The sequence below is a fragment of the Balaenoptera ricei genome, chromosome 21 (assembly GCF_028023285.1).
Source record: "Balaenoptera ricei isolate mBalRic1 chromosome 21, mBalRic1.hap2, whole genome shotgun sequence".
Classification (NCBI taxonomy): Eukaryota; Metazoa; Chordata; class Mammalia; order Artiodactyla; family Balaenopteridae; genus Balaenoptera; species Balaenoptera ricei.
In genome coordinates this window covers 14162963-14179942 of record NC_082659.1, presented here as the reverse complement: position 1 = coordinate 14179942, position 16980 = coordinate 14162963, and the positions used below count along the sequence as shown (strand labels likewise).

Sequence of the window (16980 nt, the reverse complement as noted above, 5' to 3'; positions counted from 1 at the left end):
TGCAGAAAACCACTCAAGTCATACAGGCATCCTAATGGGCAGTAGATAACTAGATGCCTGAGTTGTCAAGAGACAGGACACCAGTGTCCATTAACGTTAACTCTTCACAACTGACTCTGGGGGAAAAAGTTGTTTCACAGGAAACCACCTAATGTTGTATTGTTATATTTTCAAAACTAAAAGGAGAGAGAGACACTAGTTGTAAGAAAACAATGGGCATCGTAAATAGTTTGTGCCCCTCAAATCAAATTTGTATGTGTGTGTTCCTCTATTTCTGATCATTTCAAAAATCTTAACTTTTCTATAGGCTTCGCTATTCCTATTACTGGTTTCTCTATTTGACACAATATATTTATGTAAACTCTAGATAAGCTCTGTCAACTGTCACACTGCTTCTTACACCCTTCAGGAGGCATTAGATGAGTATTCGCATCTATGAATTAATTATATGAAGTGTGCATTGTTATGAGAGGCACATTAATAAAATAAATAGATAACAAAAGGCAGAGGTGAAAATGAGCAATTATTTAGATTTTAATAAAATCTGAATATATAAACCTCTTCCTCAAAATAATGCATATACTTATAAGGCTTGTTTGGTAACATTTATCTATATGCAACTAAATGAGTTTTTATTCAGTTTTGCCCACCTGGCAAAACCTTTGCTATTCTGAAGACAAATGTATTCCCCTTTGAGTCTCATTATACCCCTAACAATGTCTTCAAGATCTTCATTCTACACTGTCCTTTGGATAGGAAACAACATTTTTAAATATTTTAGAAAACTTTTTAAGTCTTTTTTAAAAATCTTTTAAAAAATATTTTCTTTTAGAAAAAAGTAAACAGTTATGAGGCATGGAAATAAAAATAGATTTTTGACAACATTAAAAATTCTCTGTACCATCTGCAATCCCTTTAAAAGCCAGATGTGGATCTGGATTGACATGGTTTCCCCCCACTGAAAAAAAAAGTGGGTCCAGAAGGAGACTACTGCCACCCCTATATATTCTGGTTTTCAGCTCTGACAGGTCTAGAGTGACAGAGAGACAAGTACTAAAAAAAAACCACGGATCAAAAATAATTCCCGCAATACATTATATTAATAGATATTATAAATTTCTCTTTTTAAATACCACCGCCACCCCGCCCCAACTGAATGACGACTATTGAGAGAGACCTCACTATGAATTACAGTAATGTATTTAAATCATATCTTTTAAGAACAGATATTTTTTAAGTGGTAGGACGAGTGAAGAGAGAACTTGGGAAGGAGAGGGTAAGACCTAGAGAGGCAGGTACGAGAGAGGCAGCTCTGAGCAGCTACCGAGGAGCATGAGAGGACACCAAAGGCCAACTGCACCTGTCTTGAAACCTGGCCATTGTTCGTAATATACTGAACTTAAAGTACATCCCCACTCTCCCTTCCCCCTCCTCATCCTGAGGGTGCCATTGGCTGATCTGATGCTGTACATAGGCCACAAATAGAAGGCACGATACCACATAAATTGAGCTATCTGCCTCACTATATCATGTGTGTATACATGAATCTATGCAATATGACTGGATCAATACTTCTCTTTGATGTTAAGAATGCTTTAACGGGCTGTGACACTGGGATAACTATCAACTCAACCTTCAAATACCTCCAAGAAGGAAGAGCAAATTAAGAATTCACTGTGCATGTTCTACCCCTCCAGTCCCCATTTCCACCCCTACCCTCCAACCCTGAAATTTTTTAACATTAGGAGCAAAATATTTCAAATGACAGACTACACTTCAAGATTTTATAACATTTCTAAACATTCCTAAACATCTCCTCAGAAACACAGATCTAAACACAGATCAGCAAGCATATGTTAAATTATTAACAAATACTATTTATTTATTATGTAATAGTACTAAAAGATGGAAGAGTATTAGAGTCACAGCCCTAAATTTCTTTTAAATGCTTGAGCTATTTGTTCCACAATATCTTATATTTTTTCAAATAATGAGCACTTGATAATGAATTTTTGGTAGTCGGGACCTATACGGCTATTTGTCTTCCAGATGCTAATAGGACTGTACTGAAGCAGTCTTGTAGTTCTTCATATTTAGTGCCCTAAAATTGGAAAATAAATGCACATTTAATTTTATAGGTGCAGGTAATATATCTGTTTATTCTTGTAAAAACATTTTGCAATAAAAAATTACCAACCCGAAACCAAATTTTCTCACCAAATAAAAAGCTTCACTTTATATGTCAGATATACTTTTAAAATGTAATTTAAGAGGGAATAACTGGTTTATGATACCAATTTTAAATGCTATTGCCCAAAGGTTTATTAGTTTTAAAATTAGGATAGAAGAAGCTAAAACTTGATTTAGGATAATATTTGTGATCATGTAAAAAAAGAGGGATTGAATAAACTCAAAATTACTCAACAGAAGATAAACTTCTGATTTTCCAGAAGAACAGTTACTTTTTTCTTTACTCTGCTCTAAACATATATGCTAGGGCATCATAGAGCTTTCTTGGATCTGTCCTCTGGATAGCCAGAAAACCTGAAACCACCCTGCACCAAAAAAATTCCATCTATTTGAGGGTGAGTGTTGTGAGGAAAATTCCAATTTTACTGTCAGTTCTATTGTATAACTAAAGTTGGCCAGAGTACTGATAGGTAACTTGCCAAAGGATAAAGGTCCAAACACATGGAAAAAAGGCTCCATATCTTTGTTTCCCAGACCGATCATCTACCAACTAGCCCTCAAAGAATATTATTCCTATAGACAACAGTCAAATTACACAAATCATGAAGGGCAGGTCTCACTTTGGTGATATAATAATGATGTTGGCATTACAATCACTGTCCACAAGTGATGAAGATGTACTACTGTTTTTACAAAAGGAAAGAATGTGAATTTGATGTCCTTTACCTAATCCATTGTATGATTACACTGAAGTCAGAAATATGTAAGTTAGTTAAATTGGCATTAAAAGTTTTCCAATGAATAGGTGGAAAGGTAATCAAATCAATTCTTCAGTTATTTATGATCTTGCGCACACACCAAAAGAATGATGGATTGTCCTATTCTAAATTACACTCTGAACTTCTAAGAACTTCTTTTCAGTTTTGAGAGTGCTCAAAATCTAGGTAAAATTGAAGTTCCATGATATGTTAATAATATACATATACTTTTCCTCGAAGCATTTTTAATTAATTGGAATATTTCCTGCTTTCATAGGTTATTTGAAAGTTAAGAACAGAATAAGTGTCATTAGGATTCCAAACAATTACTGAGAGCCTGGGGCCCACATAGAGATAATAATTTAGCAAGGGTCAAAAGACTGAGAAACAGACAATGTTAACATGTACTGCTAACTGAACTGTATATATCTGAAGTCTCAAATGACTCGAAATAAGGTGCTATATAGATTTGCTTTAAAAATTATTAACAGAATAGTTTGTTACAGAAAAATTAAGCTTTTTGAATTGGGAATTTCAGAAGATGGGAAAGAACTTCTCCAGGAGAGGGCAGGTATAAGAACGAAGCTGAGATTTCTAAAGTCACCCAAATTTGTCATTTTTTAAAGTATGTATAAATAAAAGATATTATTTTGAAGAAATCTAAAAGCTGAAAATAATTTGTCTCGGTTTATGGGCTAAATGTAACATTACTACCTTTTGACATTCAAAGTCATTATACTTTCAGTTGGTCTGCTTTTTGGTCCACCTGGTGGATGGAAAACCTTAGCACCTTTTCTGGAAATATGGCTTGTCAATTTAACCCCATAAGGGTCAGCAGAATGTGAAGGGTAAGAATCAAATGTTCCTGCCTTCATTCCACCAGCCTACAAATAAAAATGAGACAATTTAATGTGGTTTTGTAAAAATGCTTCTAACAAAATTAGATTTGAAGAAGTTCATACATATTTGTGTATTGTACATGGAGTTGGTTTTACATTTAAAGAAAATTGTCTGTACTGTTTAATTCAAATACCACCAAAGCGTCTCCCTACCACCAATTCTATGGGGTTAAGACGCTGTAATTCCAAAAGTTCTCTATTAAAATGCAAATATTTATAAGAAGGTAATATTCTAAACTGTTGCCAACAGTTAATATTTTAGTGAGAATTTATCAGATCAGGCTATCATCTACACAGGAGGTGAGCCCATTACTGAGGGAATGAGACCTAGGTCCAACGTATTCTGATAGAGAAAGGAGTTAGGGCTCAGAACCAGAAGATGAGAGAAGAGGCCAAGGGTAAGGTTTGTCCAACAGGGAGCCTGGCACGACATGAGTTCACTAAATGTCAGTAAATGATGGGGAAGATACTAAAAATAAAAAAATTTTTTTTGATAAAAATAAAGGAAGAGCACATAGAAAAAAAGAGAGGAAAATGTAATCCACAGTCAGTCCTCCGTATCCACAAGTTCTGCATCCTCAGATTCAACCAACCTCAGATCGAAAATATTTAAAGAAAAAGAACTCCAGAAAGTTCCAAAGAGAAAAACTTGAACTTGACATGTGCTTTACATAGCATTTACATTGTATTAGATATTATAAGTAATCTAAAGATGATTTAAAGTACACAGGAGGATATGCAAAGGTTACATGCAAATACTAGGCCATTTTATATAAGGGACCTGAGCATCCTCAAATTTTGGTATCCTGAGAGTGGGGGAGGGGTGTCCTGAAACCAATCCCCCATGGATATTGTACCATATACTGTACTTTTCTTGTAATCTATTAAGAGAAGTCAATCAAAATATTTTTTGAGCTATACACAAAACAAACAAACATTTGCTTTGACCTTTTAAACTGACTTACTAACGGGATTTTTATCATTATATTATATATGTTCACCAAGAAAACTCTATACAATCACAATGACCCATTTAATTAGGCATCCTTTCTCTGACAGTGTCTAAGTCAGATATACATGAAAACTTGATTCGTTGGAAAGATATGGTTGTAATTTTTCAAGTTTTCCAGATAGAGGCACATGGATTATTTTTAAGAGCAACAAATAATAAGGAATCTTAAGAAAATAAAATTAATTAATTAATTAATGTAAAAGCAAAACAGATGAATTGAAAATGTAAAAATATACATGGTAAATAAACCAATCCACCAGATGATACTTAAAAAATAAATAGGTAAGTCTATATTATAATTAAGATTGAGAAATGGGTGGAAGAAACCTGTACATATATGGAATAGCAAAAACTGTAAGATAGTATTTTTGTACACCTCTATGTTAATAAATTTGAAAATATGAATGAAATGAATGGTTTTCAAAGAAAATATTGTCAAAAGTGACTCAAAAAGAGAGAGACCACCTACAGAAAACAGATGGGCATCATGCAAGAAATTAAGCTCAGAACATTTCCTATGAGAATTCTTTCTGGCTTTCAAGGAACAGATATTTCTGGTGCTATTAAACTCTTACAGAACATAGAAAAAGAAGGAAATCTCCCGATTATTTTAAGATGCTAGCATCTACTTATACCAAAATAGAACAAGGCATATAAAAATAAAAGTACAGACCAGTCACAACCCTTAAAATTATTGATGTGAAAATACTTAATGTTAACAAATAAAACACAGTGTTACACTTAAAGATTAATACAACACAGTCAAGTGGGAATCATTCCAAGAAATCTATTACTGTTACTCATAACAAGTCAATGGAGAAAAAAAAGATGGTCTAAACAGATTACACCAAAATATTCAGTATAATTCTACATACATTCTTGAGTTAGTCTTATTTTTGGCATCTATAAAAATGAACACTGGAGGAGTTCCCATGATCCCCATATCATATCCAAATATTGGAATGAGCATGACATAAGAGATATAAATATTAGAAAGGAAGGACCAAAATTATTTGCAGATATATAATCATATGTCTAAAGATCCAAAGAGAATCAACAGAATACCCATTAGAACATAAGAAACTTTAATGAAGTGGCCAGTTATTTTAAAAAAACAAATGTTTTAATAAGAACAAATAATATAAGGGGATTGATGGGAGAAAAAAGCATTGACCAGGACCTTAAAGTAAGTAGGAATAAATATAAGATAGAAAAATCTACGTGAAGTAAAATATTAAAATCTACAAGACAAATAAAGGTTTTTGTAAGTAGGTTAATTCTAGGTCAGAAGATTCAAAATATAAATATGCTAATACAAGCAAAAATCTAAAGATTTAATTTTAGAGCAAAATACCTAAGGTCTTTTTTCCCCCAGCACTTTACAAAATAATTCCAAAGTTCTAAATAATAAATATTGGAAAACAGCCATATAACTTTTTTAAAGAGTAAGAAGAGACTAGACCCACCCAATATTAAAATGCAAAAATAATTAAAAGTAGTTTGGTACTGGTAGAAATAAACATCAATCAAATTGCATGAAAATTCAGGGAAAAAAAAAACTAAAAAATGGGAATTTTGATTTGATAAGGGTGGCATTTCAAAGCAGGGGTGCTAATTATCCTATTGGTGAGATCAGGAACAACTGAATTTTTTCACAATCAGTTTTACATAAATCTAATTTAAGTATAATAAACTGCACCCATTTTAAGTTTACAATTCTATGAGCTTTGACAGATGTATACACGCTTGAAACCACAACGACAGTCAAGGCACAGAAAGTGTCCTCCCCACAAAGCTTCCTTCTGCCCTTAAAACTGAATTTTGAAAAAGATAAAAGCTGGATCCTTACCTTGCTCTTTACATCAAAATACATTTCAGTAAAAGAAATCAGGAATGCATATTTTTCTAATACTGCTGGGAAGGAAAGTCATTCTGAGAATGACATAAACTCAGCACAAAGGACTGATAAATTTGACTACATCAAATTATTAAATTTCTGAATAGCACAAAATACTATAACCAAAGTCAAAGATTCACCAGACTAGAAAAATTATTTTCAACACAAATGATAAAACAATATCCTTAATATATGAAAAGATCTTACAAATCAGTATCAAAAAGACAAATATCCTAATAGAACATTCGCAAGGAAAATTAACAGGCAATTCACAGAAGAAAAACGAAAGTATAAACTAAGGTTTACTGTTAGAAGCATTTTCATTTTTATTCACACTTGTTGTAAACCTCAGCAGAAGGGAGACAGTTCATTTTAATCACCACTTCAAAAACTAAAGATTATCTGACTTTTTATGGTTTTGAGAAAAACTATGCCTAAATCTAGAGAGGCACTTAGAAAATTCATTGTAAAGTAAAATACTTTTGAAATGGTTATGAAATGGTTAATAATTATTTCATTATAAGAGCTTCATTATTCCCTATGCTATTCAGTTTTATGACTTTTCATAATTTCATAAAAACAAGTTTCATGATTCATGGCATGAATATAAACAAAAGTTTATTATTTACATGGGTAATAAAATAATATGACAGCAAGAGGCAATGTTTCTTTATAATGCTTAATAGTTTTTCATTCTAAAATTTTTAACTTACCTTTTTACCAGGAGAAGAGGGCTTAAAAGGGTTTGCAAGTGCTTCTTTCTTCTCTGCTTTTTTAATTGGTGGTAAAGGTTTCTCAAACAAATAAGGATTGGTATCAAAATATTCCCTTGGGTAAAGATTTAATTTGAAAGGTGTCCCTTTAAGTAAACGATGGTGTTCTTCATTCTCTTTCTGTAAATTAAAGAGTTTGAAATTATATAGCAAAAATTACTCAAACTGTAAGTAATGTAGAGTTAATATACCTTTAAATTTTAATATAAGCATGTAGATTTTTTAATATATACTGCTGGGTTCACTTTTTTGAAACATTCCTTTGTTATGTTCTATTTTTATGATACAAAAGATATGCTTACTTATGAACAAGCACAGCTATGATTGTTCATTTTGGATATAAATTTATTTGATGTATAGAGATTTATTTATCACTTGAACAAATCTATATCAACTATCTGGGTGATATAAGGCAGTAAAAAAAAGTCAGTCTCTAGTTCAAATCCTAACTCCTTCCTGCTTTTTAGCATTTCTCAGGGACACTGGGAAAGTTACTTACTTCTTTAGTGTCACATTTTCTTTAACTGTAAATAATGATGATAATATTCCCCACACCCTTAATGCTGTTGTAAAGATTAAATGAGATTATGTGTTCAAAGTACCTGGCATATGATAGGCCTTCAAAAAAATGTCAGCTTTTACTTCTAAGAATAAGGAATACTTACTTTTTACATTACAACATTTTTATATTACAATATTATTTTAGGAAATCCAGGGACATAAAATTTCTGACTTATAAATAATAAGTTCTAAAAGTAAGAACTCTAAAGAGAGAAAAGTATCTTATACCCATATACTTTGGATGAAAGACTAATTACTGAGCCATTGATAAAATTGCCTTGTATGCATTTATAAATTATGTATTATTTTTCCTATAGAATATTATGTATTATTATTCCTATTCTATATAAAAAGTAGTTTACACAGAATTTTATATAAAGTGAACAATCCATGCATAGAAACAAGAGATGCCTATTTTCAAATGACCAAAGTTTCTGCCCAATTTAATAGAAAACTTTTCCTGGGTTTGGACATGCCCATTTGCAAAACTGGCTACTACCCTTTTATCTCACTGCCACTTAAAATCACCACAGCCAAAATTACTGAAGACTGCATGCCTAAAAAAACAAAAATTTAAAAACTTTTAAAATAGTTGCCATATAGTTTCTGTTTCTTAACATCCAAATGAACTTGACTTTCCGTTACTACCAGCTTTCTTTAAATTATATCAATATTGTTAAATTATGTTGATATGGTTCCAAAATTTCTACAGGTTCCTCTATTCCTTCGCATGTAGGCATTCTCCACAAATGTGAATATGCTTCACTGTAAGTCAAATACTGTATAAAGTGAGTGTAAGAGGCTTATGCCAGTACATCTCAGTTTTTATTTCTGCCATGTAATAAAGTGAGTCGTTTTCTCCCGTCCTTTCACTTTCTCTCCTGTAGGTTTTCATTCTCTACTCCACTTCCTCCCTTCTCCCCATCACTCCTCCATCCCATTCATTCACCATAATGGCCTGATCAGCCCAAAAGTACTACCACTACTTTTTTAGGCACAATATATTAGGGTGTGGTGGGAACACGGCTAAGGACCAGGATACTTTTAGGACTCTTCTAATCAAAATAGAGCATAGTTGATCAGCCCAAGTTAACAGAAGTCTCACAGCTGGTTTGGAGAGATACAGGATAGATGTGGTAAACTATAGCAGGGGTTAAAGCTCATTCTGGGAATCTAATATCAGAAAGGTAAAATTATCACAACTCATAAACATCAATCTGCCATTGCCCAAGTAATACAAATAGATAAAACAAAACAAACCTTAATTAGATCACAAGTGAATTCTCTAAGTCAACTAAATAAGAGAAAGGTTGGAAAAAGTTAAAATAGATTCTTTTACCTTGTCATTTAGTTTTGCTGCATCATAGAAATCAGCAGAGTGTGAAAACTGCTTACCTATGGTAACATTTGCATAGCTAAAGAAGGAAAATAATAATGATGATGACTTCAGGGTTCAGAAATTAAATTTTTTTTTAATTCAAAACAAATGATACAAAAGTATTAAAAATATCTTACCCATATCCAGTTCCTTTCTTTCCTGGGTTTGTGTACAAATTCTTTCCAGGTGGCTCATATTTTTCTTTGGGTTTTGATTGTGCACTGAAAAATGGGACTGGTCTACCTATTGTTCCATAGTAACTTCCTAATCCACATCTTAAATACAGTTTAACCACAAAAACAAAAAGGAGCAAGTTAAAATAGCAAATTTTGTGTTATACATATTTTACCATAATTTATAAAATATTATTAAAAGGGGAGCAAAATATATGCAATGGAACTGACTTGCCTAACTTTGGTAAGAAAAAAATTTTTTTTCTTATTTTGTAATCTAATTTCCCCTATTTTTCAAAGTCACAGATTCTGAGATAATATTTTTAATTTTTATGCCTATTTTAAATGCTCTAAACAAAACTTAATAATCTCTAGGAAGTTAGAAGAGTTTACATTAATTCAGTTAACTATAACAACAAATAGAATCTTTGTTTTTTTAAAATTATTTATTTTTTTATTTAAGTATAGTTGATTTACAATATTATATTAGTTCCAGAGGGTGGGGGAGGCTGAAAAATACAAAACAGTTATTTAAAGGATAAAATACATATATTACATGAAAAAGAAATGAAGTAGTGACCCAAAAAATGCACGTCTGAATTTATATCTAAGAAGAAAAAAAGAAACCCAAGAAAAAGTAGTAATAATAAAAATAAATAGGGGCTTTCCATCTGGCGCAGTGGTTGAGAATCTGCCTGCCAATGCAGGGGACACGGGTTCGAGCCCTGGTCTGGGAAGATCCCACATGCCGCGGAGCAACAGGCCCGTGAGCCACAACTACTGAGCCTGCGCGTCTGGAGCCTGTGCTCCGCAACAAGAGAGGCCACGATAGTGAGAGGCCCGCGCACTGCGATGAAGAGTGGCCCCCACTTGCCACAACTAGAGAAAGCCCTCGCACAGAAACTTAGACCCACCACAGCCAAAAGTAAATATAAAAATAAATTTAAAAAGTAGTAATAATAAAAATAAACAGGGGCTTCCCATCTGGCACAGTGGTTAAGAATCCTCCTGCCAATGCAGGGGACACAGGTTCAAGCCCTGGTCCGGGAAGATCCCACAGGCCGCGGAGCAACTAAGCCTGTGCGCCACAACTACTGAGCCTGCGCTCTAGAGCCCACGAGCCACAACTACTGAAGCCCACATGCCACAACTACTGAGCTCACATGCCACAACTACTGAAGCCCGCGCGCCTAGAGCACGTGCTCTGCAACGAGAAGCCACCGCAATAAGAAGCCCGCGCACTGCAGCGAAGGGTAGCCCCTGCTCACCACAACTAGAGAAAGCCCACACACAGCAATGAAGACCCAACGCAGCCAAAAATAAATAAATAAAATAAATTTAAAAATAATAATTCAAACCTCTCAAAAGTGTGAAAAGGTGGAAAAAGATAAACTATAATAACAGAAGACATTCTCCACTCTTAATAAAAACTTAATAATTTAACTTTGAAGACCGCAGCTTTACTAATCTCAAAACCATGAATAAGCCCCAAATTATTTTTCAACCAATCCTCGTCTGTCATAAACTCTAGATTGAGAGTCAACGTTATTAAGTGTGAATTAACATCATATATAAAGCTCAGCTATATTATATATTACATAGACTACATGATCTTAAGTATTTAAAGGTTAAAGAAAAAAAGAACCTCACATTGACAATTTTCACAACTAAAATATTGTTAAACCCCATACATGTATCTTCATGCATGATTTTTAAATAACGTATCTTTGATAAATTATCCTCTTTATCCAAAAAAGATTTCTCCTAATTTCACATTTTGTATTTACACTTTTCTTAAAGTTTTAAAAAGCAGATAAAATAGTCAAGGGCACAGATATGATGACCCAAGGCAATTTTTTTCCTAATCTGACTATTGCAAGGTTTTCAACTAAACTTATTTTCATTATTTAGTTGACTTCATTAGTATAAACTGATAGAGAATAGTGACAGAGATAACCAAAAATTTAATGTGATAATGAGAATCTACTTAATCAAAATTACCTGTCAACCTAAATCATCCAATATAATTGTCTTCATCTAAGACAAACTTGACCTAAGAATCATACTTTAAAAAATGAATCATACATAAGTCCTCCGGAAAAACCAAAACTTAATTTAGGATGGAGGAGAGAGAGCTATGCAGGAGATATATCAATATTTAAGACTTTTTCCCAAATACTTACAGCTTCTTATCTCCATTACTAGGGAGGAATGCTTTGCCTAGATTTTTTTTGGCTTCTTCCATCATATGCCGTCTCCTCACTTGATTCAGGTTTACGTAGCCTTCACCTTCAAAAATCCTTACAAAATGGGGATCAAAATAACCTGCCTAGAGATGTGACATTTCTTTGGATCCCGCAGGTAGCATCTGTCTATTTTTGCTTGCAGCTTCATTAAAGGGTCCTTTAAAAATAAATTAGGAGTATCACAATTTTGAGCTCACTAGTAATTAAGGGACGTGAAAAATGACTTTGAAAAGTTTCAAAATGTGATTTGGACCAGTGAGTTTTGAGCTCTTAAACACTATTTCAAAACATTTACTGAAAGGTCTGTGTCAAAGGCCACACTGACAATAAGAACTAAGAGGCTTCCATTAAAACATTTTAATAATTAGATTGAGGTCCTGTTAAACTCTGAATCTGAGAGCTGGAAGAGACCTTACAGGTCACTGAATCCAATGCTTCCCCATCTATACACTACGGAACACTGTGTAAGAATATGCTAGGAAACTATTTGTGTCAGATGTCAATAAGCGTGTGTGTGAGTGTGTATTTTTAGGTTGGAGGGGAAGGGTATTTCATACTCAAACTGAAACAATTCCCCTCCTGGGTATATACTCTATACACATGAGTGCCTATATCCATTAAAAGACGTAAACAAGAATGTTCACAGCAGCTTTATTCATAACAATCAAAAACCAAAAACAACTCAAATGCCCATCAACAGGGGAACAGATAAATAAATTGTGGTATACAGTGAAGTACTAGTAGCCCAATAATTTTTAAAAGGCTGGTTTTATGAATATTTAGAACTTCTTTTGTAATTTGCATCTAGGAGAACTCAATTTGTAAAGTCCTTCCATAATGTGAAAGAATTTTCTGAAGTGCAAATAACCCTTAATTCAATTGGTTATCTAAATGTGAATTTGTATCACTGATTTTTTTTTAACTTAGGTTTTTGAAATGATAATATATTCACATGGTTCCAAATTCAATAGTATAAATATTTTTACAGTAAATTTTCCTTCCACGTTCCGTCACCCAGGTCCTTTCCCACAGGTACCCATGATAGTAATTTTGTTTTCCAGAGAATGTTTAGGCATGTTCCAGTGAATATTTTCATATTTATCCTTTTCCATTTTCAATGCTTAGCATACCACATACATTATTAAATAAAAAGGCAAGGTGCAGAATAGTGTATCTTGGAGATGTTTCATATCAGTGTATTCTTTTTATTGTTTTATTTATGACTCTTCTAAAAATCCCTCAGCTATTCATTTAGCATTTCATTTTTCAAGAAAGTGATCATGGATGGCCTTTTCAGATGCAAACGTTAATGCTGTCTGCATAGCAGAGTGTCCCATCTAAGGCAACAAAAAAAGCTAAAAACAAAATATTCTGGGAGAAAACTGCCATGCACCTCGGAAAGAAATAAAATTACCTATGAGGAGAATATATGAAGGTAGGGTAGCCCAATAAAATGAGCTTCCTGCTCTTATAAAATTAAGACCATAAAATACAGACCATTAAAAAATATCATTTAACAAACGTTAAAGCCAAGATTTTATACAGAAAACATCACTCTTAGGCTGTAAAGGAAACCAAATATACTTACGATTAAATTGTGACACATATTTATCACCAACAGTGACATATTCCATCTCACTGAAGAGCCCAATCCTCTCCATATCTGTTTTCCCTCCTTCCACAGGCATGGTTGCTTCTTGTGGCAGTGTGCTCTATATAGGTAACTTCAATTGGTCCCTGAGGGCTACTTCTTCTATAGCAAAATCCTACTCTACACTGAAAAATACAGGGGAAAAGTTTAGGGAAAAGGTGATTACTAAATTTCAGTCCAAATTACTTGCAGTCTGAGAGTTAACATGCATATCATTACATCATAAAACAACAGTCTCAAACTATGTGGGGAAAGAATCTACTCTGTGGGGCTGAGGGGGAATAATGGGGATTCAAAATTATCACCACAAACCCTCCCCTTGACTCTCCAGGTGAAGTACCCACAAATTACAAAGAAATGTGTATCTGTTGCAGTGCCATTCATCTGTCGTAAATAATAAAATTATTACTGTACTGTGTGGTATAAATACTGTGTAAACAACATCCTTCTTTTGAGAAGTTCAAAGATCTTAATTATGTAAGGCAGTCATTTTCAGTTTAAATCATTTTATCTAAACATACTGCATTGTCCCTTGTGTTAAAAATTAAAACTTACTTTTTCAGAATGCACCACACACATAGGTATTACCCTATAGTTCTTGAATTTTTTCAAGATTAAATGTATATAAGAAATGTGCCACCTGGCGAAATTAGTTCACAAAGGGAATGGGAAGAGAGGACAACTGTCTAGGCAAGATAAAAACAAAGAACAGCAAAACAAAAATCCACAATGAATTCAGAGTATTTGTTAAAGGACATAATGCAACTATGAGTTTTCTTTTGAAATATCACTCTAAATATGCAACTACTTATTTGGATTTTTTTTTTTTTAATTAGACGTGTTCTAAAAAGTAGGACCAAAGAGCTAAGAATACTTGCTTCCATTTCACTGTAATATTTTTGAAGCGCCAACTAGATCTAGGCACCAGACGTACATTAGTGAACAAAACAAACATTGGCTTATGCTTCCCAGCTTATAATCCAAGGTAAGACACTTTTGCCTTGAATTTAGAGCAAGCTGTTTCAGTGACACTAAACAGGATTGCCTATTTGAAACTGTGGCTTATCCTCCCCTCCCCCCCATCCTACCTCTTCCTCTGATCAGGTATGCTTTAAAACTAAAAGTCAGTTAGCTGGAGTGTGCTGATTCGATTTGTTTCATATTTCAAAGCTCCATCTTCACTGCCCAACCTCAAAGGCTTCTTGTGCTGCTACAGGGGGCTCAAATCCTTTAAATGGCTCACAAGGCCACTATCACCATATTTGTCACCAATGGAAGCCCCCCTCCCTGGCAACCGGGCTCTAATTGTCTTCTTCCAGTTCTCAAGTCTGGCTCTCTCCAACCACAGGACCCTAACACATGCTGTTTCGCTTTAGGCAGGTATTTCACTGCCCCGACCCCTTTTGTTGCCCATTAATACTGATCCTTCTGACTGTTTAGCTCATTCCTCACTTCTTTAATTCCCTCTAACACAGCGCCATGCACTTCTCTTTCCAAGCCCTCATCATGGTTATCTAGTGGGCTATTTTACATTCACCGTGTAGGGATCCTTTAATTAACAGCTGTTTTCCCCAATAAACTAGGCGCTCCGGGAAGGCAGGAACCGTGGTGTGAGTCTGGTACTTCCTTACCAGTGTTTGGCACACGACAAAGTGAGCCACAGAGGGAAGAAAGGAAAGGGAACGAAAAGGAGGGGGAGACAAGGAGTTATTGCCTTGAATTTTTCCACTACTTAACTCTTCTTGAGCAACATTTACAAAACCACTCATTCATTTACTTAACGTTTTGCAAACCCCTCCTCTGAGTAGGGCTCGCTGGTAGAAGTTAGGAAAACTGAGATTTTAAAAGGCATAGGTCCTGCCCGTAGAGAGCTTACACTCTAGTAGACAAGACATAATTAAATATAACACAGTGGAACACTGCAAGTTCCCTTCGAAAGGTACGGATAAAGAGCCGGGGGTGGGGGGCGGGGTGTGAAGGAGGGACAGAAAACTCGCTGAGGTGATGAGGAAAATGATGTCCCATTAGGGAAACGGAGGTTCAGAGTATGCAGGTATCTAAAGGACAACACCTGACGTCTGCGAGGACCAAGTCACCTCTGAGAAGGGCACCCAATCCAACTAGCGAGATCACAAGCGTCCCAGCTCCAGCCCGGGCTAAGTCCGCTGCAAGAGCAACCAGGAACACGAGCCAGCCCCGCAAGAGCGCTTCCCGCCCTGGACCTCGCTACGAGGCTGCTCCGCACGCTCCGCCCGCCTCAGGGTTTATTGTGGCGCGTTACCCCGGCTACGGAAGAATCCATTCCAAGAACGAACCCTACGGGAGGATACGTGGAGGGTTCGAATCCGCATCAAGAAAGACGTAAGAGTGTCTACAGGAAACGAATGACGCACTCAACAGAATTTACCGAAAAGACTTCCGCTTCCCGCCCCATTATCCATCCGCGAGATGTGGCGTGGTGGTACGCCCCGTGACGTATGTTGCAGGGCATGTTGGGAATTGTAGTCGGCCTTCCCAAGCCCCGCCTCCGATGACGCCAGTTCCGGGCCAGCGTCCTGTGCCTGGGCGGCCGTCGGCGCCCCTATCAGCTCCATGTACCCGCTATGGTGAGTACCCGTGCTCGCCCCCCACCCCTGCGTTTCCCCTCAGACTTCACTAGCTGCTACGAGGCTTTATGGCCCTTGAAATAACTGGTTCTGCCGGGGCCCACGGTGGTAGCTGCGAACTCTGTGGTCTGGGCCGTCCTGTCCTCGGCCTCTCCCGGTAGGACCGGAGGGAAACTGCCCCGCACAACCTTGAACCCCCGGCCCCACTGCAGCCGCCTTTGGATACGCGCTCCCTGCACCTTCTACTTGTGCATACATTTTGAGAACGAGGGAATTAGGCGTTTTTGAAGGTTTCGAGGAAGGATTGGACCTGGGAAAGATATGAGTGACTTTGCAAATACTGTATTCCCTTAGCTGCTGTGATGTCACACTCCCCTGGTTTCCCTCTTAATTGCTCAAGCAGGTCCTCCAATCCGTATCCTAGATGTGGCGTTCGGTACTTTTCTTTACACCCTATGCTTTCTCCAAAATTTGTATCTCCAGCTTAGAGATGTATTCTGAGCTCCAGATCCGCATATGTACTAACTGTACCTCCACTTGGATGGCTCATATGTATTTCAGACTCAGCAAGTTCAAAACTGACTCACCATTCCCACCTCCCCTCGTCCCACACCTGCTCTTCCTCCAGTGAGCCCCATCTCAGTTCATTGCGCTACCATCCACCCCACCGTTGTTCATGCCAAAAACCTGGAAATCATCATCCTTGACATCGCCCTCTTCTCAACTCCTGAACATCTGTTCACTAATCAAATGCTATGAAATCTACTTCTAAATGGCTGTCAGTCGTCACTGTCTCTAACTATCCTTGTCCTTGGCACCATGAGATCTAACCATCT

The 16980-nt window shown here is 35.8% G+C and overlaps 3 protein-coding genes across 6 annotated transcripts in view; 1 reads left to right on the top strand and 2 right to left on the bottom strand.

The window, feature by feature from the left end:
- The window catches only part of TLR3 (toll like receptor 3), a 507043-nt gene extending 499492 nt beyond the window's left edge, over positions 1-7551 (bottom strand). For 3 of the 4 annotated variants that reach the window (XM_059909533.1, XM_059909532.1, XM_059909529.1), the window contains exon 1: positions 7470-7551. The gene's annotated coding sequence lies outside the window, so the exon portion shown is untranslated. The remainder of the gene's footprint in view (positions 1-7469) is intronic. The other variant, XM_059909534.1, reaches the window with a different exon arrangement.
- Positions 1971-15999, bottom strand: CFAP96 (cilia and flagella associated protein 96). Its single transcript, XM_059909540.1, is given in 8 exon segments — positions 1971-2101; positions 3663-3832; positions 7470-7649; positions 9430-9505; positions 9606-9743; positions 11825-12044; positions 13476-13663; positions 15946-15999. Coding segments are annotated over 7 exon segments (933 nt in total). The 5' UTR covers positions 13576-13663; positions 15946-15999; the 3' UTR covers positions 1971-2052.
- A 72-nt stretch (positions 16000-16071) lies between these two features.
- Positions 16072-16980, top strand: part of UFSP2 (UFM1 specific peptidase 2) — a 25480-nt gene continuing 24571 nt past the window's right edge. Inside the window, exon 1 of the mRNA XM_059909448.1 lies at positions 16072-16144. Coding sequence (XP_059765431.1) covers positions 16142-16144 — 3 coding nt within the window. The 5' untranslated portion in view covers positions 16072-16141. The remainder of the gene's footprint in view (positions 16145-16980) is intronic.